The following is a 25954-nucleotide window of genomic DNA, read 5'->3' as shown; positions in this document are numbered from 1 at the left end:
ATACCGTAATGTTTTCCATAGGGACTGCACCATTTTACATTCCCACCAACAGTGCACAAGGGTTCCAGTTTCTCCGTATCTTTGCCAACACTTTATATTTTCTGGGGTTTTTGTTTTTTGGGTTTTTGTTTATTTGAAAGTAGCCATTTTAATGGGTATGAAGTGATATCTCATGGTTTTGATTTGTGTTTCCTTAATGATTATCCATGTTGAGAATGTTTTCACGTGCTTTATTGGCCATTTGTATATCTTTGGAGAAGTATATCTTCAAGTCCTTTGCCCTTTTTTTTTTTTTTTTTTTTTTTTGCGGTACGCGGGCCTCTCACTGTTGTGGCCTCTCCCGTTGCGGAGCACAGGCTCCAGACACGCAGGCTCAGCGGCCATGGCTCACGGGGTCCATCTGCTCCGTGGCATGTGGGATCTTCCCAAACCGGGGCACAAACCCGTGTCCCCTGCATCAGCAGGCAGACTCTCAACCACTGCGCCACCAGGGAAGCCCCTGCCCGTTTTTTAATTGGGTTATTTGGGGGGTTTTGTTATTGAGTTGTAAGAGTTCTTTATATATTCTAAATATTATTAACTCCTTATCAGATATATGATTTGCAAATATTTTTCCCACTATGTGGACTCCCTTTTCACTCTGTTGATCATTGTGCTTGTTGTTATTTGTTTATTTATTTTTAAGTCTTTATTGAATTTGTTGCAGTATTGCTTCTGTTTTATGTTTTGGTTTTTTAGCCATGAGGCATGTGGGATCTTAGCTCCCAGACCAGGGATTGAACCCACATCCCCTGCATTGGAAGGCAAAGTCTTAATAAATGGACCGCCAGGGAAGTCCCTGTAATTTATTTTAAAATAAGCAAAGAACAGGACTCTGAACAAATATTCCTGGGACAGTGAGTTTTTATGGACATCCATATGCAGCATATGTGGGGAAAGCAAGAGCAGTGAAATATGAGGTCCTGGGGTCATTGTGATCTTATCAGAAAGATGAAAAGGTAAGAATGAAGACAAAGCACAAGTTTGCCCAGGCCTAGCCTTATATGAGGCAGTTGGGTATAATTGAGAACAAGGAAAATGAGATACAGTGTTCAGAAAATGCCTGTGAGTGATTATTTAAATGTTTAAATGAGCTTTTGCATAGATGAGGCAGTCAAGATGGTTTGGCTAAGCTACCACCTTTATTTGTCAAAAACAGGCACAGTTTAAGACTATCATATGCTTTAATTTTGTTTTATGTGTAGAATTATTCAAATTTACAAGTGATGAATTTCATCCCTGAGACATAAACTGAAGGAAAGAATCTCTGAGAAAATCATCCTGTGGAATTTTTGGTGTTTCTTCCTACTGTCTACTTCCTATTATCAAATATTTGTTTAGCAACCCTGTCAGGAACACAGTCATTACATTTTTGGGGGGTTTGTTTTTTTCTTTTTTTTTTTTTGGTCGATTGGTGCTTTTGGCAGAAAGACAAAACTAATTTCACATCTTTATCCTTAAAAAGAGATAAATTACAATTGGATACATTTAGCAGATGGTTCTAAATCCTTAGAATATTATTAATGCTGCTATAGGTTAAATTTCTGAGGCACTTCATGGATTATCATACCTGTACTTTGCTTCTGTGATTTTGCCTTTTGTTTGATATCAGCAGTCTAGGGCATAGGTCCCTGTTTTCAGAGCCATTCAGGATAATTGCTTCTATACTAAATTTGAAAGTATGCAAAGAGTATTTGCTTTTTCCAAGCTTTATGCTGTTTCTTCCCTTTCTCGCTGGCTTTTTTAAAGTCCTTTTATGCTATGCCTTATGATTGTCCAAAGCCTTTCTTTATGGTACTGTAACAAGTCTGTGTTCTTTAAATTTTTTTTTTTTCGGTAAAGAACATTAGGATGTGAACAATGACTATTAAATAAGAATAGCCAGAGTAGAGTATGTAAACACCTCAGGTAGCAAGCAGAATCAATAAATTAGTCAAATAGAAGACAGACTTTGAAGAACATATCTAGAAAGCAAAAGAAGTGTTTGGAGACAAATATAAGGGAAGAGATGATAAACAACAAGTATATTTCAGAGAGAGTCAGCTTGCTAACAACATGAACTCTAGAAGACAGTACAGATATTTCAAAATTAATTATCTGAAGTATAATAAAGGAAAATTTCTAGACTTTAAGGAAGACCTATCATCAGAAATAGATAAGGCTGATCACATTTTAGATTCTAATACATATTTTGGTTAAAGTTTTATATCTTATACTAAATTTATAATTCTGTATGCTTCCAATCAAGCAGTGAGGGTTAAACAGTATATTAGCTTGTCAAGATTCACAATAAACTATGTTGGGATTTTGATTGAATTTGAATTATATTTATGGATTAATATGGAAAAATTTGACATTAAGGTTTCTAATACATGAATGTGGTCTATTCTTCATTTATGTGGGCTTTCTTAACTGTTTTATAAATCTCTGTACATTCTTAGGTATCTTATACTTTTTGTTGCTGTTGTAAGTGAGTATTTGTTTTTAAATTATGTTTTTGTTTTGTTGTCCTTTAAAATATATATGGAAGGGTAGATAACGAAGACAAGACATTTCTGAACAGTAAGAACAAGATGGTGGGACTTGTCCTATCAGATATCAAAATGTAGAATTGTTCAAGTAGTAGTTAATAGTAAATTAAGACAGTGTTTGGCTCAGGGAGAGTTGTACTGACCAGTAGAACAGAATGATTACCCAGAAACTGGTCCACAGATATATGGACAAGGGTGGCATTGCAGGTAGGGGAGGGGGGATATGGAGAGAGTATTTTTAAACAATGCTAGCATGATTAGTTATCCATATAGTATCCATATGGATCCCTATTTCATACTATATACAAAGATCATTTCTACATAGATGAAAGCGTAAAAAGCTTTTAAAGCATATGGGGAGAATATATTGTATCCCTGGAGTAGGGAAGAATTTTCCATGACAACACAGAAAAAAACTAGCCATGGAAGGAAAAATTGATAAATTTTAGTATGTTAAAATCAAGTGCTTCTGTTCAGTTAAAAAATCCTTTAATGAACTTGAAAATATAAGCCACAACCTGAAGGAAGTTGCTACATACAGAACCAGCAAAGCTTTAGTATACAGAATGAATCAATAAGAAGCAGACAAATAGCTGGATAGTAAAATAGGCAAAAAGACATGAACAGCCATTTCATAGAAGAATTACATAAGGCCTATAAATATAGTTAAAGATGCTCAACCTTATTAGTAGGGAAATGCAAATTAAGATCATAATGAGATTGCCAAAAATTAAGAGATTTTCCAGTATCATATGTTGGAGAGGATGTGGATCAATAGGAATTGTTTTTTGGCCATTATCTGTGTTTTATCAGACTCCGTGATTTTTTATTTTGAGTATTTTTTTTCTTTTTTTTTATTGAAGTATAGTTTACAATGCTGTGCCAATCTCTGCTGTGCAGCAGAGTGACTCAGTTATACACATACAGACATTCTTCTTTAAAATTCTTTTCCATTATTGTTTATCCCAGGAGATTGGATATAGTTCCCTGTGCTATACAGTAGGACCTTGTTGTTTATCCTAATAGGAATTCTTTTATTAATTGTTTTTAAATTTTTTTATTTATTTTTGGCTGCGTCGGGTCTTCGTTGCTGCCCGCAGGCTTTCTCTAGTTGTGGTGGTTTCTCTTGTTGTGGAGCACGGGCTCTAGGCACACAGGCTTCAGTAGCTGTGGCTCGCGGGCTTAGTTGCTCTGCAGCATGTGGGATCTTCCCGGACCAGGGCTCGAACCCGTGTCCCCTGCATTGGTAGGCGGATTCTTAACCACTGCACCACCAGGGAAGTCCAGCAATAGGAATTCTTATACACCACTGAAGGAGTATAAATTGGTCAACCACTTTGGAAAACAAATTAGCTTTATGTTGTGAAGTTGAATTTTGCATACTTTCTGACTCAACATCTGTAATCCTAGAGAAGCTCACACGTGTGTACTAGAAGATGTGTACAAGAATATTCACACCAACATGATTCATAATAGCAAAAAAACTTGGAAGTAACCCAAATGTCCTTGACAGAGAATGGAAAATTAAATGGTGGTATATTGATGTAAAAATACTAAACATTAAAAACGAATGAACTACAGCTATATATTGGTTCCTTTCAATGTAATTAGGCTAGCTTTGCAATGATCAGTGTCAAAAAATAATAAAGCAACACTTAGTCATTCTTGAAAAAAAAATTACACTGAATTCCTGCTATGTGCCAGGCACTGTTTTGGGTGCTAGGGATTTAGTAGTGAATGAGAATGGACGTGTTTTCTGTCCTCATAAAGCTTATGTTTTAGTTTAGAGTGGGACAGATGACTAAGCAAGCAAGCAAAGCAATCTGTAATTTAATGTAACCATAAGAGATATGGAAAAAGATGAAGCAAGCAAAGAGGATAGCATATGATGTGATGCTGTGTGGGTGGGTGTTTCTGCACAATCAGGGAAGGGTTTTCTGAAAATGTGACATTTGAGCAGAGTCAAATGTTCGAGAGGAAGGAGTCGTACAGCTCTGGGGTAAAAGTTGGAATGAGCTTGGCATATTCAAGGAAGAGCAAGAAGGCAAATGAGGCTAATACAGAATGAGCTAGGGCTAGGGGCAGAAGGGCGGGAGATGAGTTCAAGGAGGTAGACAAAATTCCTATCATGGGTCTTACAGCTTTAGCAATGAGTTTAGAATTTTTTAAAATATGGAAGGTCATGGAAGTGTTTCGAGCAGAATGACATGATCTGACTTATGTTTAGGATCTGAAGAATTGATTGTTGGGGGCAGAGGTAGGGGCTAGGGAGGTGGATGCGAAGGGCCCAGTTAGGAGCCTTTTGTAGAAGTTTAGGCATTAGATGATGGTAGAGTAGACCAGAGCAGACAGAATTGGATGTAGAAAGAAATGGTTAGTTTGTTGATATATTTGAGGGGGTATAATTGAAAGAAATTAGTGTTATTGAGACATATCTGTATGGGAGAGAAGTAAATCAATAATGACTTCCAGTTTTCGAATAGGAGCAGCTGGTTGGACAGTGATGTCATTTACTCACATTAGAGAATACTGAAAGATAAACGGATTAGGCCATAAGATTAAGAGTTGAAATGCCTATGAGACACTGAAGTAGGTGAGTCTGACGCTCAAAAGGGAGGTCTGGATTTTGGGGGTAGAAATATGAGACTCATCAGTGTATAGATGGCATTCAGAACCATGAAACTGGATGAAATCACCAGGGGAGTAAGTCTGTGTAGAGAAGAGGAGCTGTGAAAAGAAGACAAAAGAAGTGGATGGTGAGAAAGGAAAAAAAATATATCAGGAGAGTGTAGTATCCTGGAACTCAAGAGAAGAAAATGTTTCAATGGGCATATTATATAATAGAGAAATATATTTACAATGGAGAGTATAGATATCAGGTTAATATATTACAAATGAATAGTAAAAAGACAGAAGCCTATAGAGAAATGCAAAAGTGATATGAATAGGCAATTCACTGAAGGGTAAATCCTAATAGCCGATACACCTATGAAAAGATGCTTAACCTCACCATTAATCAGGGAAATGCAAATTTAAAAGAGCAGAAATGCCTAATGCTGTCAAAGATTGGAAGGGAGGTCATTTTCATATCTTGGTGGAAAAGTGAATTATTATAACCTTTTTTGAAAGCAGTCTGGCAATATCTATTAAAATGAAAAATACCTCTAATATATGATCCAACAGTCTCACTCCTGGAAATCGTATCTCATGGAAATGGAAGCATCAGTGCATAAAAATCTAAGTATGTTTGCTGTAGTCTTTTTTAAGGGCAAAAACACTAAAAATAAGGTAAATTCCTTATTTAACATTCCTCAGGAAAAAGTTGGGTAAATTATAGGTTATCTAATTACTGGATTATTATGCAGTCATTAAAAATAAATGAGTTAAATCTATGCCAGTTGACTTCAAGGACTTTTAATAATGCAGAGAATTTGATAAAATGTGATTCATTTTGTGTGCATGTGTGTGTGAGAGAGAAACACCATAGTCACCCCCCCAAAAAAAAAACACTTCTGCCTGTGTATAAAATATTTGTATATTGGGCTTCCCTGGTGGCACAGCGGTTGAGAGTCTGCCTGCCGATGCAGGGGACACGGGTTCGTGCCCTGGTCCGGGAGGATCCCACATGCCATGGAGTGGCTGGGCCCGTGAGCCATGGCCGCTGAGCCTGCGTGTCCAGAGCCTGTGCTCCGCAATGGGAGAGGCCGCAGCAGTGAGAGGCCCGCATACCGCAAAAAAAAAAAAAAAAAAAAAAATTGTATATGAACATGGAGAAAAGCATACTTTGCTATGAATAGCTATGTCTCGATATTCTCAGGGGGATTGGTTCCAGTACCTCTGCATATACCAAAATCTGCAGACACCCAAGTCCTTTATATGTAACCTACACACATCCTCCCATATACTTTACATCATCTCTAGCTTACTTATAATACCTAATACAATGTAAATGCTGTATAGTTACCAGCACTTGGCAAATTCAAGTTCTGCTTTTTTGGAATTTTCTGGAATTTTTTTTCTCAAATAATTTTCATTCCACGGTTGGTCGAATCAGCAGATGAGGAACCATGACTACAAAGGTTCCAACTGTAATCATTACCTTGGGATAAGTAGGTCTGAGAGAGGTTGTAGAGGTAAACCTCCACTCACCTACCACTCAATATGTGTACACACACACACACACACACACACACACACACACACATCTCTATTTAAAAGAAAAAGGATCTCCATGATAAAACAGCTTCTGTGACATATCCCATTTATGTAAAATATATGTGCATGTATATAAAAGACATGAAAAGATAGTCACCAAAATGATAATCTAAAGTATAATTCATTTTTTTAAATAAAATGCTAAATTGGGATATACTTGTCATCATTTTTTTCTCCTTTCAATACTGGTTCAGATGGAGAATCTTGATATTGATCAGATAAATTCAATTTTCAGATAGAATAAAGATAATTTTGAAAAAAAATTTACAAGATTATCATTTTGTGCTCTTTACTAACTTCTGTTTCAACATCCATATTTCTTTTGCAGTCTTAACAAACGGTTTGTTTTGGATATAAGCTAAATAATATTGAGACAAAGAATAAAAATTAGAACAGATTAATGGTCAAATCCAGAAGCAGCTAGCTGTGTTCAGTTGAGTGATAAACCTAAGTGAATATTTCAATCGTGAACACACTTACCTACTATTGCTACACATATTTGCTCAGTAGATACGAAGAGGCTCTCATACTTTCTAGAAAGAAAGTATTTAAATTATTGTATTTATTGATTTTTAAATTGAAATTGAAACAGATACCATGACTGTCAATAATGCAAACTTCTCAGAGCACTGTGAAGACCTGTGGGTTTGGAAACTACCATTTACAAAATGTTGGATTCTAACCTAGCTGATTTTCTCTTGCCTTGTCTTCATGCATTACTCAGTATTCATCTTGACCTACCCCCACCTTTGCTGTTTCTCTCTATGATTTAGCTGCTCTGACTTCTTTCTTTCCTCATTTTGCTTTTTTGAAGCTTTGTTTTGCCTCTACTCTGTTCATACCCATTTTGTGATGCTAACATTGCTCCAGTCCCTTTGGATGAAGTCCTATAACTTTTCTGATCACTCTCTGCTAATGAGAAGTCCTCAAAGCAGTTCTAGTACAAAAGCAGACTAAGTTCAATAATTAATATGGTCAATTCTGTTTATTTAAAACTTCAAACTTTATTTAAAGCCAAAATTTCTCCCTACCAAAGGTTGGCCTACTGTATTAAGAGGGGGGGTCAACTAATTTTTTTGACCTTACTTAATGTATTGACTGCTCATCCAACATTCTTCAGCCCTCTAGGGTTGAAACGGGTAGAAGGTAGCAGGAAAGTTCTTATTAGACTAATAGCTGTTGTGAGCTGGTGTTGATGCTGTCTGGACTGGGCAGCTGTTTAGGGCTGATTCTTTTGCTCATGAATTCTTTTTTTTTTTTTTTTTTGCAGTACGCAGGCCTCTCACTGCTGTGGCCTCTCCCGCCGCGGAGCACAGGCTCCGGACGCACAGGCCCAGCAGCCGTGGCCCACGGGCCCAGCCGGTCCGCGGCATGTGGGATCCTCCCGGACCAGGGCACGAACCCATGTCCCCTGCATTGGCAGGCGGACTCTCAACCACTGCACCACCAGGGAAGCCCCATGAATTCTTTTGTACTTTGTTTAGAGCTACCCTGTTTTACCTTTTGCTACATAACAGATTACTCCAAAATTTACTGGCTTAAAACAATAAACATATTATTTCACAATTTCTGTGGATCAGGAATCTAGGCATGGCTTACCTGGACCTTCTGCCTCTGTCTGTCACAGTCATCTTACGGCTTGACTAGGGAATGGATTTGCTTCCAAGCTCACTCCAGGAGTTGTTGGCAGGATTCACTTCCTCATGAGTTATTGACTTTAAAGGCCTTATTTCTTCATGAGCTGTTGGCCAGAGCCATCCCTGTGTTCCTTGCCACATGGGCTTCTCCACAGAGCAACTCATGATATGGCAGCCAGTTTCCTCAGAGCAAGCAATCAAGAGGGCAAGAGTCTGCAAGCTGGAAGTGACATCCCATCACTTTTACCATATTCCATTCATTAGAAGTAGATAACTAGATCTAGCCCACACTCAAGAAGAGGGGATTACACAAGGCCATGAATACCAGGAAATGAGGATTATTGGGAACCATTTTAGAAGCACCCTACCATCCCACCACCAGTAATCCTGGGATTATCTCATCTTCACTTCTCTTGATACAGGCAAATGTATCTCCTGTGAATAGTCACTTAGTCCAGTCCCTCCTCCCTAGACATGTCACGGTACATTTCTGCCTTCTTTCTGCCGTGGTCCCCTCACCTCCACATGGCCCTCTTGGATAGGATTTAAGACAACTTTCATACTACAGTAAGTACCCTACATACGTATAACAAGTTCTGTTCCAAGAGCGCATTCGTAAGTCTAGTTTGTTCATTAAGTCCAACAAAGTTAGCCTAGGTCCCTAACTAACACAATCGGCTATATAGTACTGTACTGGAACAGGTTTATAATACTTTTCACACAAATAATACATAAAAAACAAACACAAGAAAGAAAACATTTTGACTCTTACAGTACAGTACCTTGATTGATTTTATTATTTTTTTTAAATATTTATTTATTTGGCTGTACTAGGTCTTAGTTGCAGCATGTGGAATCTAGTTCTCTGACCAGGGATAGAACCCGGGCCCCATGCTTTGGGAGTGTGGAGTCTTAATCACTGGTCCACCAGGGAAGCCCCTCAGTACCTTGAAAAGTACAGTAGTACAGTACAAGAGCTGGCATCCAGGGGCTGGCATCAAGTGAACAGGCAAGAAGAATTACTGACTGGAGGAAGGAGAGGAGGTGGGAGATGCTAGAGCTGAAGGATCATCAGCAATAGGAGACAGAGGGCGAGCTGCAATTTCACTCACACCTGACGTCGATGGCACAGGTTCTGGTTCCTTGCTGGATTCAGTTCTATCTACCCTCTTGAAAAGAACCCAGTGATGTCTGGGTACTAGCTCTTTTTCTCATCATAGATGACACGGTAGCACTGGATTGCATTCTGAATGGCTGCTGCAAGCTTTGTGTAGCATTCTACGTTCGGGTCCTGTGCCTCAAAAACTAACAGTGCCTCCTCAAAAAAAAGAAAATCCCCTTGCCATTTCCTGCGTCGTGAATCTCTTTGGTTCTTCAGTTAATTCTTCCTCTTGTCTCTCTTCGTCCTTTCTCTGGGCCTCCAGTTCCATCAGGTCCTCATTAGTAAGCTCCTCATGTTGCACAGCAAGGAGTTCAGTGAAGTCATCCTCTTGGAGATCAAGCTCCAGCTTCTCGCTGAGGGTCACTAAGTTGCTGAAGACTTCTTTGGACTCCTCATCCACCTTCTAAAATCCATAAAAATCGTGAACAAACTGCGTGAACAAAGGTTCTTCCAAACCCCATTCATGGTGACGGCTGTAACCTCACGCCAAACAAAGTCAGTGTTTTTTCTGGCCTTGTAGATGTTACAGTCCTTCCAAAATTGTCTCAAGGTTGTTCCTGATCTGTCACTCGTCTTTACTGCCTGATGAAAAGTGTGATGCAAATAATATTTTGAAAGTCGCTGTAACTCCCTTGTCCATAGGTTGGATAAGTGACGTAGTATTTGGTGGCAGGTGCACTACTTTGACGTTGGGATGAAAGGGATCCATGAATGGGGGATGGCCTGGAGCACTGTCAAGCAGCAATAGAATGTTGAATGGGACGTCCTTCTCCATGCAATATTTCTCTACCTCTGGGATAAAGTAGTGGAAAAACCAGTCCTGGAAAATGGCCTGTGTAACCCAGGCTTTGGGGTTACTCTTCCACACAACAGGAAGAGCCCTTGGCTATATTTTTAAGGGCTCTTGGGTTCTCTGAATGATAAACTAAGAGAGGCTTCAGCTTCATATCACTGGAAGCAATGCCACCAAACAACAAGTGTTAGCCTGTCCTTTGCTGCTTTATAGCCTGGCATCAACTTTTCCTCCTTACTGATGTAACTTCGGTCTGGCATCTTGCAGTACAGTCCTGTCTGATCCACATTAAAAACCTGCTTGGGTAAATATGCACCTTCATCAATAATTTCTTGAAGCATTTCAGGAAATTCCTGGGCAGCTACCATATCTGCACTCACTGCCTCAACACTTAACTTTTACATTGTGAAGGTTGGCTGTAACCTTGAACCAATGAAGCCAGCCATGGCTGGCATTAAAAGATGTGCCCTCTGATTCTTCGCCGTGTTTCTTCTTCAAGTCTTCATGAAGGCTTTTAGATTTCTCTTGAATCAGCATTAAGCTGAGCAGGACTCAGCGCTGATGCTGATCCTGCATCCACACACTGAGAAGTTTCTCCATGTCCTCCATCACTTTTCCACGCTTCTTCAATATTATTGTCAACATCATCAGCACGGCAGACTTCACATTTTTCATGATCGTCCTTGTTCTTTAGAATCATGCTGATGGTTGAACGAGTCGTAAGAACGAGCAACGCCTACCATCTTTTCTCCTCGTTCCACTCTCAATTATTTTCACTTCTGTTTACATCATTACCGCTTGGCGTTTCTTAGCGGTACCAGCTACATCACTGCTGCTTTTATGCTTGCTTCCAGACATCCTGACTTGAAATAAAGATACTGTACTACCGTACTCTCTACAGTGCTGTACAGTAGAGTACACAAAAGCACAACCACTTGTAGAGGATGCATGCATGTGACAGTGTATACCAGACACGTGAACTACCTTACGTGGTTGGACGTGCGGATGCATGTTTGCATCTTTAAAAGTTCACAACTTGAAGGTTTGTATGTAGAGGACTTACTGTATCTCTAGCTAATGGTCCATGGAAGACTTGCATTCTTACCACAAGAAACTCTTGAAGTGCAAGCCAACCTCAGTGCATTCATCACCCATTTCACTCTGCCATCAGAGGAACTAACCAGGAAGTCCTGTACTCTTTCTCAGGATTTCTCAGACTTGAGTCAAACACCAGTCTCCTGTGACTCCCAAGCTCTAGAAGATATATCTTAAGCTCTCCAAGTAGTCTTCTTGAAACTTATTTCCCTAGGTCAAGGTACTTGGGGAAAAGAAGCTTTTTCCAAAAATCCTCTCCTAATCTCTATCTCTTTTCTTGCCTTCTCCAACCTTTCTTTGTTTTGTTTTGTTTTCTTATTGTGCTAGAGCTAAAGTTTACAAGGTTTTTTGCCCACATTCTTTGCAAGTTTGGCATGGTGGTTACTCACCTCATTTTGGAATGTATTATCTGTTGTCTTAGTTCTTCAGCTGAAACTGACACTCAGGTAGTTCCATATCAACATCTTGTTTTATATGCTTTTGCCTTCTTCCTGCTCCTTCTTTGAATGCGTCTCCCTTGGATAGTTGGCTACAGTCACTATAACAAGAAAAGTGATTAGTAACTAATTTATTAAACCAAACAGTAAAACATAATAGAGAAAAGATGGAGGGAAGATTAATAAAGATTGGGGAAGGGAAGAAGTGAGGGGAAAGCACTAAATATTTTGTTTCAGATTAGAATAAATAGGTAAATATTATCTTAATATTATTTGTAAATATTATTTTAATAGTGTTCTTGAAATATAGGAAGTACTTAGTGAATTAAAAATGAGGTATTTGAGTTGCAATTCATGTAATAAAAATAAACATGAAGAGAAAAAACAGAGGCATAAAAAGCCAGACATTGTTACAAACATAAATGGTTCTCCATTTGGATTGATAAATAAAACCCAGCAATGCAGTGTTTAAAAGAGACTGATCTAATAACACAGAATAGTAGAAGACAAAAATTTGCCCCAGTTGGAAAGATCTATTTATCAGATTTGAATAAAACAAGTAATGGCAGTAATTTATATCATATAAAGTAGAATTTAAGGGGAAAAAAACAGATATTGTATATCATTTCTTGTTGACAACATAAAGCTTGATGAGTTGACACCAAAAATAAAAGATGTTCCCAAATTGGTACAAATACTGTGAATTAGATTCACAAGTGTCTGAATTTAGTTTAACATGATTGTTTTTCTTTACATTTTTTTGATGGGGGAGGCAGGGTTTGGAGGATATGAGTAAAGCAGTGAATTCTCTCCCCATTAAAATGTGCTATATAAAATCTTGCATATAATTAAGGAAATTTTGCTGGAGGAAGACCAGCTAAGACTCCTTACTAGGGAAATAGAAAAGGGAAGGCTAAATTCTGCAAATATAGTGTCCTTAGAAATTCAAACCAAGTATATAACTGGAGACTCATTCCAAACCCCCCTTGTAGTGGGAAAAGGTGCCTCTATATCTGATCAGATGAGGTTCTCCTTGGTTCAGAGGGGCTGAACCATAGAGGGGCTGACGGTTTAAAGGAAAAGTCATCCAGCACACGTAGACAGTAGAGTCTGGAAGCTTAATTGTCCATTTGCTCTTTACCTAATAAAAATTCCATTCTGCTATTATTTTTTTAATCAGACTTGCCAGGGAAAGCCCTAAGCATCAATATTTTTATTGGGTTACTCTGACAATATTTTTGTTTATTTTTAATTTCAGAAGAAATGTTTTATAGTGCTACCGTTCCTACCCCATTGAGATAACTAGCATTGATAGTTTGGCGTGTACCCTTCCTAATGTTTTCCTCCACTTACATAAGCATTCACATGCACGTATGGTTTTATGTAGTTAACATTTTTTATCCTGCAGCTTGCTCTTTTCACTTGTCCTTGATATATTGCTAACTTTCCAAGTCAGTGCACATAGATCTTGGCTATGAATGTGCCATACTATGACTGCACCATAATTTAGTTAACCATTCCTACCATGAAGGCCCGTTAGTTGTTTCTTCTTTGGCAGGAGAGCCTCAGTGAACATATTGGTTTGTTTATGTTTACATACTCACTCATGTTCTTATTTCTGTAGGATAGATTGGTTCCTAGAAGTGGAATTGTTAGGCCATGTGGTATGTATGTTTTAATTTTATAATATATGCAATCATATCAATTTCTTAAATGTTTGTAGCAGTTTATAGTCCTTGTAATTATTTATGTGGGTGCTCATTTCCCTACACTTACTATTAGGCACATTTATAGCTTAAGAAAATAATTCATAGAATTATTTTGTGACTTGTGAAATCACAAAAGTAATACAAGAGAAAATATGGGATAATTTTTGGGTAATCTTAAAGTAGGAAAGGCCTTTTAAGCAAGGTACAAACCCATAAGGCACAAAGGAAATGATTAATAGCTGTTACTATATAAAAATTAAGAAATTTCTGCTAGCAAAAAAAATTTTGCAGATGAAGTCAAGACAAACGGTAAATGGGTAAAAAACGTAACAAATGGTAGGAAAAGGGCTGACCTAGATAGGTAGACAGACAGACAGGCATACAAACAAAATGAGCTTCTACTGATCAGTAACAAAACTAGACAACAACCCAGTAGAAAAATGGGCACGGGATATGAAAAAGCAGTTTATAGAAAACATAATACAAATAACTTTTTAACATATGAAAAGATGTTCAACATCATCTATAATTAAGAAAGTACAAATTAAAACAAAACAGCATTTTTCACATAGCAAATTTAGATAAGATAAAAAGATAATAAATTATTCATTATTAGTGAAGATGTAGGGATTTAGGGACTCACATGATTGGTGGAAGTGCAATCACTAATTGACAATTTGGTGGTTTTAAAAACTTAAAAAAAAATTTAAAATTGAAGTATAGTTGATTTACAATGTTGCGTTAGTTTCAGGTGTACAGCAAAGTGATTCAGTTTTATATATATATTCTTTTTCAGATTCTTTTCCATTATAGGGTATTATAAGATATTGCATATAGTTCCCTGTGCTATACAGGAGGTCCTCCTTGTTTATCCGTTTTATATATAGTAATGTGTATCTGTTAATCCTAAACTCCTAATTTATCCCTCCCCTGCCTTTCCCCTTTGGTAACCATAAATTTGTTTTCAATGTCTGTGAGTCTGTTTCTGTTTTGTAAACAAGCTCATTTTGTATCTTTTTTTTTTAAGATTCCATATATAGTGATATCATGAGATATTTGTCTTTGTCTGACTTCACTTAGTATGATAATCTCCAGGTCCATCCATGTTGCTGCAAATGGCATTGCTTCATTAAAAATTCTTTTTTGAATTCAGTTGTTTTTAGCTTAAGTATTGTATGTACACAGTTTTAAAAACCAACTTGGCTTATAAGAAAGCACAACAGTTTCCTGTCTCTCTTTTTTTTTTTTTTTGGCTGCACTGGGTCTTCGTTGCTGCACATGGGCTTTCTCTAGTTGCAGCGAGTGAGGGCTGCTGTTTGTTGCGGTGCGTGGCCTTCTCGTTGTGGTGGCTTCTCTTATTGTGGAGCCTGGGGTCTAGGCAGGAGGGCTTCAGTAGTTGTGACACACAGGCTCAGTAGTTGTGGCACACAGGCTTAGTTGCTCCGCAGCATGTGGGATCTTCTGGACCAGGGCTCGAACCCATGTCCCCTGCATTGGCAGGCGGATTCTTAACCACTGCACCACCAGGGAAGCCCCTCCTGTCTCATACTGATTTATTGACTAAACAATATCAGTTGACTCCATTTTAAGAGCAAGGTTATAACCAACTTGTTATACTATCCTCATCCTCTCTCCCCTCTTCTCCTATTTTTACCAAAATATTATTATGAAATTTTTGAAACGTATCAGAAGTTGATATAAAAAGTGAACACCATAACCCACCACACCTAGAGTCTACAATTAGCATTTTGCTAGGTTTGTTTTATGACATTTGTATCCATCTAACAATTTCTATCCATCCATCAATTTATTTTTATGTATTTTAAGTTAATTTACATACATTATTGTATTTCATTCCTAAACACTGTAGCATGCATGTAATTAACTAGAATTTAATATTTATTTACATTTTTGAGGTGAAAGTTACATACAGTGAATATTCCATTTGATGAGTTATGACAGATTTATACACCCATATAATGCAAACCCCTATCAAGATATGAAATATACCATCACCCCAGAAAATTCTCTTATGCCTCTTCCCACAGTCAGTTACCACTCCCACCTTCCCCCAGAGGTAATCACTGTTTAGAGTTTTTTTCCATCACAAATTAGCTTTTTCTTTTCTGGAACTTCATATAAATGGAATCATGCAATATTCCATTTATGCAATATTCCAGTATTACTCTTTTATGCAGACTTCTTTCATTTACCATAATGCTTTTGAGATTCATCCATGTTATTGTATGATTAGTACTTTGTTCTTTTTATTACAGAATAGTATTCCCTTGTGTGAATACACCACAGTTTGTTTAACCATTCTCATGTTGATGGACATCTAGACTGTTCCCAGATTTTCACTATTATGAGTAAAGCTGCCATATACATCCTTGTACAGATCTTTGTATGGACATAAGCTTTCATTTCTCTTGGGTAAATGTGTAGAGCACTATGACAGTTTGGTATGTTAAAAGATACCCACAGTAGATACCACTTCACACCTGTTAGAATGGCTAAAGTTAAAAAGACTGGCCGCACCAAGTGTTGGTTAGGATGTAGAGCAACTGGAACTCATGTATTGTTCAAGGGGGTTTAAAATGGTATAACCGGGCTTACCTAGTGGTACAGCGGTTAAGAATCCACCTACCAATGCAGGGGATACGGGTTCAAGCCCTGGTCCGGGAAGATTCCACATGCTGCGGAGCAGCTAAGCCCGTGTGCCAAAACTACTGAGCCTGCGCTCTTGAGTCCGCGTGCCACAACTACTGAGCCCGCGTGCCACAACTACTGGAGCCTGCGTGCCTAGAGCCCGTGCTCTGCAACAAGACAAGCCACCGCAATGAGAAGCCCGCGCACCACAACAAAGAGTAGCCCCCGCTAGTCGCAACTAGAGAAAGCACGCATGCAGCAACGAAGACCCAACACAGCCAAAAATAAATAAGTAAAATAAATTTTTTTTAAAATGGCATAACCACTTCAGAACACAGTGTGGAAGTTTCTTACAAAGTTAAACATATCCCTACACTATTACTCACTAATCCTTTTCCTGGGTATTTATCCAAGTAAGATGAAAGCATATATTCCCCCCAAGAAAGGTACAAGAATAATTTTAGCAGATTCATTCACAATAGTCAAAACTGGAAACAGTAACAAATGTCCATCATCACATAAAGAGAATGGATGCAGTAGAATACTACTTGGCAATATAAAAGAATGATATTAGAATTATATTACTAATATAATATGAATTCATCTCAAAAAGACATGGAGCAAAAGAAGCCAATGACCAAAAACTTGTTGCTTTTTTTTTTTTTTTAAGTTCAGGAACAGGCAAAACCGATCTGTGATGATGGAAATCAGGAAGGTGGTTGCCTGTAGTGGATGAGAACCGGTAGGGAGTAGGAGGAAATGTTCTGAGATAACTTAAAGTTCTGTACTTGATTAGGGGTTGGTTAAATGGGTATATGCATGTATCAAATTCTCGTTAAATATATTCAATACATTTAAGATCAGTATATTTCATTATAAATTTTACTTCAAAAAAATGCAGATAGAGTGCTTCCCTGGTGGCACAGTGGTTAAGAATCCGCCTGCCAGTGCAGGAGACATGGGTTCGAGCCCTGGTCTGGGAAGATCCCACATGCCGTGGAGCAACTAAGCCTGTGCGGTCAACTACTGAGTCTGTGCTCTAGAGCCTGCGAGCTACAACTACTGAGCCCACGTGCTGCAGCTACTGAAGCCCGCATGCCTAGAACCCGTGCTCCACAACAAGAGAAGCCACTGCAATGAGAAACCCGCACACCGCGATGAAGAGTAGCGCCCACTTGCCGCGACTAGAGAAAGCTCGCGCAGCAACGAAGACCCAACGCAGCCAAAAATAAATAAATTAAATAAGTAAAATTTTTTAAAAATGCAGCTAAACCCTAAAAATGAGTTTATTTATACCTGTTCAAGATTGAACTTGTGTGGACAATTGCTTAAGACTGGGAAAGTTGGGGGAATAGGCCAGATTTTTTATACATTTCAATTTAAAATGTGCCTGCTATAATTTAAAAAAAAAAAAGAGGGATCTGGCAATATAAATGAAGATCTTATATGAAGATCACACCAAATCCCTCACTTTTTACTATTCAGCCTGAGTTTTTCCATTTGTCAGATTGGCTCTCCCCAGGTATACTGTGAGGATGTGTTAATGCCCCATATATGCTCCTCCTCCAGAATCAGCAATGTAACATATGAATGAGGGACCTCAATCAGTCATCTCGCCTATCCCCTACATAAAGCCTACAATAAGTTAAAAGCACTGTGTTCTAAGTGTAAGTGTATTGTGACCTCTCAAAATTATTTATAATTTTCTAAAAATGAAAATGGCGAGGTTTTTGAAAGTTTAATTGAGTGAAAAACAAAATGTCTTTCAATGTGAAATTGCTCTGTCAACTAACAAGTGATGATTTTTATATTCTTGAAGATAATTACGGACTGGTTTTCAACAGATTTTTTGAACTCTTATTTTGGAAGTTATCTCCTTATGTTTGGGGTCCTAACAAAGTGTTATTTTCAGATATTAAGTTGATCAGTTACCTGTTTGTTAATCCAGATATACTCAGATTTTAAAAATTCTTTCCCCTTCCTCTTGTATACATTTCCTTTTTCCATAGTGTGCTTTCCCTTTCTTCCCCTACAGTAAATTTGTTGACTCATTTATAGACTTCTCTTTATCTAAAGCCATTTTATAATATCACAAGCGTTTTTCCCCTCTGTAATTTAACCTCACCTCATAAACTTTAATAGGTAAAATGGTCTTTTTTTCCTCCGCATTCTTAGTCAGCTAACCCCCAAAATTCTTCTTATTGGCATATTCAAAGAGACAAGTTTGTTCTTCTTATTTCCTTTTCTTAAGCATAGAGACTCCTTTATACTATAACCCCATAATAGTTTTTCTTAGTAATCTGTGATTGAAAGTGGTCTGTGGTGTACCTTTCTCTTCTTCACAGCCAGGGTCACTGATTCTCATCATGTAAGTATAGGCTTCTTCAGGTCCTGAGTCAGTAAGGAAACTTTGGTCCTCGAGGAATATTTATTATGCACCAGTCATGTATCAGGTGCTGCTTTAGGCAGTAGAGCTATTGTGGAGAACAAAGCAAGTTTCCCTCTCACAAAGATTATATTCTAATGTGAAGAAACAAACAAATACTCAAGGGCAGGGAAATTCTTACAATAAAAATAAAGCAGAATAAAAGAATAGAGAATGACAGGGTAAGAGATATTATTTTAAGTTGGGTTGTAGGGGAAAAGCCCTCTGATGCAGTGCTATTTGAGCAGAGATTTGAACAAAGTACGGGAATGAATGGGCCATGAGCATTTCTGAGAGAAGAGACACTGCCAAGGGAGGGACCTTGGTATCTCTGCCTAGCCCTCTGGCCCTCAGGACTTCCCTTCCTCCACTCAACCCCACCCCCAACTACCATCTGGACTCAGTACCTCTAAGCTACCACACATAATAAATTTGAGCCACTGTGTGGAACCTCTTACCCCAGCATTCTGATAAGATTCCCCTGGTGTTGGTGCCTATCTGTATTTTAATCACTTCCTATTCACCCTATTGGTGAGAGAGAGGATTCCCACCATATATTTTTGGGAATGGCTCAACACACAACACTGGGCAGATAAGATAGGCAACAATGTATTAGTTACATAAACTCACATCCCAGAGGAGGAGGACACTGCCTGCCTTACAGGGCGACCTGGAGGTTGCACTCAGAGACAGTGAACAACTCAGGCAATGGGAAGAAGACTTTGTAGTATCAAGAGAGTGGGGTTCCCACAGGAGGATGTGATTGGCTTGTCTGAATAATTCCGAGGCTAGCAGGGAACCAAAACCGGGGATAAAGGCTAGCAGGGATTAAAAAGAAACTGCTTGGTCCCTTTAATGAAGAGGATTTTTTGACTAGGGGACCTTATCCACAGGAGCAGAGCGAGGAAGAGAACTTGCAGGTAGACCATTCAAGACCATCCCAATTGTACAAAATGTTGAGGCAGCACGTAATACTGCACTTTGGGTCTTACACCACAATCTGAACCAAATCATTTGTTACACAGTGAGTTCTCTGAACTCAGCAGCATCACAAGAATTATCAGACTTCATTGCTTGATTAAGATAGGAGCTTAGATATCTGAAGATAATGAATAATGACTTAGTCAAAGTAACAATATAATGTTTTAAATTAACATAGAAAGTGGTGACCCAGTTTTTTTAAAGAACTTTAACTCTTTAGCAAGGAACTTTTGTTGTTTGTTTTAAAACAAATTTAAAGATATGACAGAGTCAGCACAAAGTCCAAGAAGTTATTCTAGTGAGATATGGCTATCTATGCAGATTACAGGAGGTAAAGAATAACCTTTTACCATATTTTGTTAAGAACAGAATACTCCAAGACCAATTTCTTATTTTAACAGAGAAAACCAAATTCTGGTTTTATATTAATAAATATTTGACATTAATGGATTTAGAAGCTTTCCCTTTTTAACCTTATGAATAAATCCATCAAAACTGAGCCAGCTTTGGAAAAATTTTAATATTTCATTGCATATTTTAGACTGTTATTTGCAGTTATTATAGTCCAAGGCAAATAAATTTCCCTTTCCACAAATCTACAGCTTTCAATATCCAGGTTTGTCCTTCATTATCCTCTTTCACATTTTGGAACAACCTAGATACTTCACTTCAAGTACAAGACTAATCTTTTCCCATTAATAAACAAGAACACATGCCATTCATTACCTTTGCATACATGGTTGTATTTCTGTGTCACTGTTGTTCTTAGTATAGTCTCAATCTGCATATCAATTATAACTTAACCAAGGTAACTAACTTCTGTTTCACAGAGAAACTGGGAAATTTCTGTTATATACAAGTGTTTCAACAAACCAGCAGAGTTCATGGATATACCTAATACACATATCCTTTCCACTACATAACATATAAAAATTAAAATCATATATATGTTAAAACTACACTTGCTGACCAGTGTTTCAGTATTCTGTCTTACTTAGGAATTATTCAGAGATGCAAAGATGATCCTTTAACTCAATTTAATATTAGTCCAAGGTCTTAAAGTTAACTGTTGGAAATTATGTTTAATCTTAACATACCACAGAACATAATTACTGTTGATATAGAAAAGTTTGTCAGAATTATAATTTAAGTTTACGTTTTCCTTCATCTTAAACATTATATGGAAGTAATATTAGCTTATCAGTAGACCCTTTTTTCCTTTTTTTAATGTCCATTTTATTCTTTTTTTAATTATTTTCTTATTTGTTTTTATCTATATGATGATGCCTTTTTTTTATTATTATTTATTTTTGGCTGCATTGGGTCTTCGTTGCTGTGTGCGGGCTTTCTCTAGTTGCGGTGAGCAGGGGCTACTCTTCCTTGAGGTGCGCGGGCTAGTCTTCCTTGAGCTGCGCAGGCTTCTCATTGCAGTGGTTCTCTTGTTGCGGAGCTCGGGCTCTAGGTGTGTGGGCTTCAGTAGTTTGTGGCATGAGACCTCAGTAGTTGTGGCTCGTGGGCTCTAGAACGCAGGCTCAGTAGTTGTGGTGCACGAGCTTCATTGCTCTGCAGCATGTGGGATCTTCCTGGACCAGGGATCGAACCTGTGTCCCCTGCATTGGCAGGCGGATTCTTAACAACTGCACCACCAGGGAAGTCTACCAAGGGAGGTTAGGTAAGAACTTCAGAACTTAAGGAATTCAGATGTAAATTAGTATCTTCATGAGAAACCCCAATTTTATTTTCTTAAATTTACTTATATTACACTCTACAATGATTAAATCCAGATAAAGAGAAATAGTTATTTTTAAACCAAAATTGTAAACCAGTCTGATTTGTTCAAAGATTCACTTTGATTACTTTAATTTGGATTCTTATATAAGAATACTTACGAGCTAACAGTTCCTGTGAGAAGGGTTTTTCCTTAAAAAGCCACCACATTTAATATAGTGTAGCACTCCTTTAATTAAAAAATAGAAAATTGGACATTTTTTAAAATATTAGGAAAATAAACATGCACTGATGCAATTTTGCAGTCTCAGGGCAAAAATCCCACAGATTTAAGCAGACTTAATGTTTTGTTGTTTTTGTTGTTGTTTTTATAACATCTTTATTGGAGTATAATTGCTTTACAATGGTGTGTTAGTTCCTGCTTTATAACAAAGTGAATCAGCTATCCATATACATATATCCCCATATCTCTTCCCTAAGCAGACTTAATGTTAATCAGAAGAAACAAAGGCAACTCATCCACAGGAACCACAGCAGGAGGATGGAATGCTTTATAATGTATATCAAAAACAGCTGGAGGCTTCTTAAAACCCTGATTCTTGGGCCTAACCCTCATTAGGGTTCTGGACTGAGAACTAGCATTTCTAATGAGTCCGCAGGTGACACTGATGGTGAAGGCCCAGGGATGAGCTCTGAGAACAAGTTTTCTAGGAAATGTGAGGCTGCCTGCCTCCAGGCCCCAAGTCCAGCCTCAGTTCTAACTGACATTGCCTGTGTCTCTGCAGTGAACAAAGCAGACAGATAAACAATGAACGATAACAAAAAGGCCACCGTATTTGAAGTATTCTACATTCACTTTTTAATTTCTTGAGGATTCTTAACGTTCCTTTATATTAGATTTTTGTAATCTTATTAGCGTCTGTAAATCAGTAAAAACAGAGCTCTTTCATTTTAAGAAATTTATATCTAATTTGTTAATACCCTTCCCAGAAACAGGAAAATGTTTCAAACTCACACAGGGAAGGGTAAAGACTCTCAAGTATGATAGGCACGCAGAGAGCCTACGGCTTCAGGTCTACTTCAGTTACAGGTTAAAGGAAACACAAAATACATGTACTCACTGATCTAGATCTCAAAGGGCTTTTCTTCTTTCCAGTAAAAGCAAGACTTATTCTTCTACAAACCAAAAGACTGTTGTACCAGATTATTTGCCCTGTCATACCCAAAAGAGAATAGGTCCCCATCCTCCTATTAACGGGGAATAACACACTGGCTGTGTGCAAACCAGAATCAGAACCAAACATAGCCAAGAACCAGAAATAAAAGTGAAAATAAAAGTCCGGAAAATAGAAACAGTAGAAAAACAGAAACACTGAAGTTAAAGTTCTATTGCCACTTGGTATTCACTCTAGAAGCCAAAACAAACAAACAAAAACCAGTGCCCAGGAGGTACACTCTTTAATTGGTTCAAGAAGGCATATATATCCACTTGAACAACTTCGTATAATTCCAAAACTGTCAAAGTGTAATTTTCAAAACAAGACTCAGTAAGATATAGTGAGTGCATGTCAACATTTAACACCTTTATGAGGGAACCAGCGTGATGGTAAAGCCACTATTTTGGCATTATTTATTACAGGGGTGTGAACTCAGATATTCAGAGGGGCCAGGCAAGCAATTGTAAGTAAGGGAAGCAGGCATTAACAACGTTGCCTAGAGAGTGGTGGGGAATGTAGCAAACTTGAGAGAACATACCTTGTCTGAAGGCAGCTGTTGATCATCTTCAGCTAATTGTTGCCTCCTGGGAATGCAAGCTTAGTGTTGCTTATTCCTATCTTCCATATTTTTTCACGGAGGCTATTGTTCTGGGTTTAAGATGAATCTTCCAGTTTTAAAGTGTTGATACCTAATTCAGTTTTTTAAAAACACTGTATGAGCCAAACAAAACATTTCTTCAGGCCAGACATGGCCTAAGGGCTGTCAGTTTGCAACTTCTACAGTAGATGTTAGTTATATAACACAGTGAAGGAAAAGTTTAGCCAAAAGTTGTGTTTTATTTGAAAGAAAAGTTTTTTTAAAAAGATACACTTTCAGTTTTCTCACAAGAGTGAAAAAAAAAACATGATGTGATAGTGTTTTGTCGGCTAGCAATTCAGTGCCTCCCACATACATAAACATACATTTCCATATTAAGTTCTATTTTTTGTCCATTTAAAATAGTTATTCATTTTCTGGAGATCTATATCATAGCGTGAATATTCTTAACACTACTGAACTGTAAATTTTAAAATGGGTAAGATAGAAAATTTTATGTTATGTATTTTTTACCACAATAATATATGTATGAGAGAGAGAGTGTGTGTGTGTGTATAATTGAATTTTATTCAAAATGAAATTACTCATTTTAAATTGTCTTTGTAGGGTAGTGTATTGAATGTAAAACATACAGGGTTTACCCAGAAGTTGTACAGTCGGTAACGGGAAAGCCCAGAGGCAAGGAGATACTTTGACAGGCTGCTGTGGCCTTGTCAAAAGATCTTGAGAACTTTTTTAGGGAACTAAATTTAGTAGTGGGAATGGTGTTCAATTTGGAGACATTTCAGGAGCCAAATTGGGGAATTTGGTGAAAAACTGAATGTGGAGCTTGAGGAAATAATAAAAAGATTAAGGTTTCTTTCTTGGTACTGAGTGTACCAGTACTTAAGATAGGAAACAAAAACAGATTCAGAGAAAATTAGTTCAGTTTTAGGCAAGGCATGGAATTTCAGGACTTGAAGGAAACCTAGAGGTTACCTAGTGCAACCGTCTCATTTTACAGATGTGAAAGTCATTAAGTGATATCTTCGATATCACAATTGAAGTCAGAAGCAGGACTAAAGTTTCTAGACTGAAAGTCCATCTTTTCTCAGTACACCAGGGCATCTGTTCTGTGACACATGGTTCTTTCAGTTCAGAGATGAATGTTGTGATGCTGTAGTAATCCTCAGGCTGTCGCCATATGTTAGTTCAGAAGGCCTGCAGATATCTTCAGGACACAGGATACCAGACCCTTTTCCTTGCTCTATAAACTCCAAGTATGCCTCTTCTGAAGAACTCCAGGCCTTTTCTTCATTTTAAGTTGCTTGTAGGACATGTAAATGGAAATGGTTTGTAGATGTTTGTAATTTCATTCCTGGAGTTCAAAGGAAAGGTTGGAACTACAGATGGAGATTTAGGAGTCAAGGACCATTTCTTGAAACATTCTAGGGAATGATGTTTATATAACTACGTAGCATTCTAAAGAACTTAGACTTTATCCTATGAGAAGTTTTCAACCTCAGCTGTACATAAAAATTGCTGGGTCTGGGGAAGGATTGATGATCTTTAGTTTTTAAAAGCCCCAGAGGTTTCAGATGCACAGCTATGACAAGCTGTTGAAGGATTTGACACAATCAAATATGCATTTAAAAAGGTAATGTGAGCTTCAGTGGATGGGGAGAGACTTGCACTAGTCCAGGCAAGAGATGATATCTTTCAATGACTACATAATATTTTGAGTTAATGTTCTATAATTCTCCTATCTTGTAAGGGTGGGATATAAAAATTTGTTACTATCCCCCAAAAGTGCATCTTCTGTTTCTTTTTTGTTATTCTTTTGAATTATTTCACTAGGACACATTCCCAAGAGTAATTCTATTGAGTTGAAGGAAATGAGTAGTTTTGGCTCCTGATTATGTATTACCATAATAGTTATAATCAATTTACAGTGTTACTCTCCATATGGTGTGCCAAATACGACCTTTAGAATCATTTTATAAGGTTCAAGGAAAGGAAAACTGTTGGGATTTTTATTAGAGTGATTTTATTTTGAAATTAACAATAAATTATCGGAACAATGTTTATATCATGTTTATGCTATTTTACATGGTTTTATCTTTAATAGATTGATGAACTCCCAGAGGGAGCTGTGAAGCCTCCAGCAAATAAGTATCCTATCTTCTTTTTTGGCACCCATGAAACGTAAGTCAACAAAACAACTTAAATTTTCAACAATTCTAATTTGATTCTGCTAGACTACATTATATGTTGTTAAAATCACTTTATTTTATATGTTGTTAAAATCATTATCAATTATATAAAATTGCAAAGATAATATTTTTTTTCTTAATGTAAAGATTTTTCATTTATTTGGCTTTTGAATATCATTTCTGTTTCTGCTTAAATGTTGGGCATGACCCAGAAGTTTCCTTTAGGACACTTTTAAGACCTAGAGAGATGTCTTCCATTCATATTTCACAGAACAAAGTTATGTTCTCTCAGTCTCCTTCAATTTGTCAGACCCTGAAGGAAACATACTACCTTTCTAAGTTTTTGTAATTGTGTTGGTCAGAATACAGATTAAGCTATTGAATAAAGGAAACTGAAAATGCAGTGTCTCAAATAATATAGGAATTTACTTCTTTTTTTGGAAACAGTCCAGGGATGGGGGATCTAGATAGATAGATAGATAGATAGATAGATAGATAGATAGATAGATCTGTCTATCAAGGTAGATAGATCAAGGTGGATGTTCC

The 25954-nt window shown here is 37.5% G+C and overlaps 1 protein-coding gene across 1 annotated transcript in view; it reads left to right on the top strand.

The window, feature by feature from the left end:
* Positions 1–25954, top strand: part of HDGFL3 (HDGF like 3) — a 67659-nt gene that overhangs the window by 18046 nt on the left and 23659 nt on the right. Inside the window, exon 2 of the mRNA XM_067698313.1 lies at positions 25324–25400. Coding sequence (XP_067554414.1) covers positions 25324–25400 — 77 coding nt within the window. The remainder of the gene's footprint in view (positions 1–25323; positions 25401–25954) is intronic.

This window comes from Pseudorca crassidens, chromosome 1 (genome assembly GCF_039906515.1).
Source record: "Pseudorca crassidens isolate mPseCra1 chromosome 1, mPseCra1.hap1, whole genome shotgun sequence".
Lineage (NCBI taxonomy): Eukaryota > Metazoa > Chordata > Mammalia > Artiodactyla > Delphinidae > Pseudorca > Pseudorca crassidens.
The sequence above is the reverse complement of the archived record's forward strand: the minus strand, read 5'-3'. Positions and strand labels throughout refer to the sequence as shown.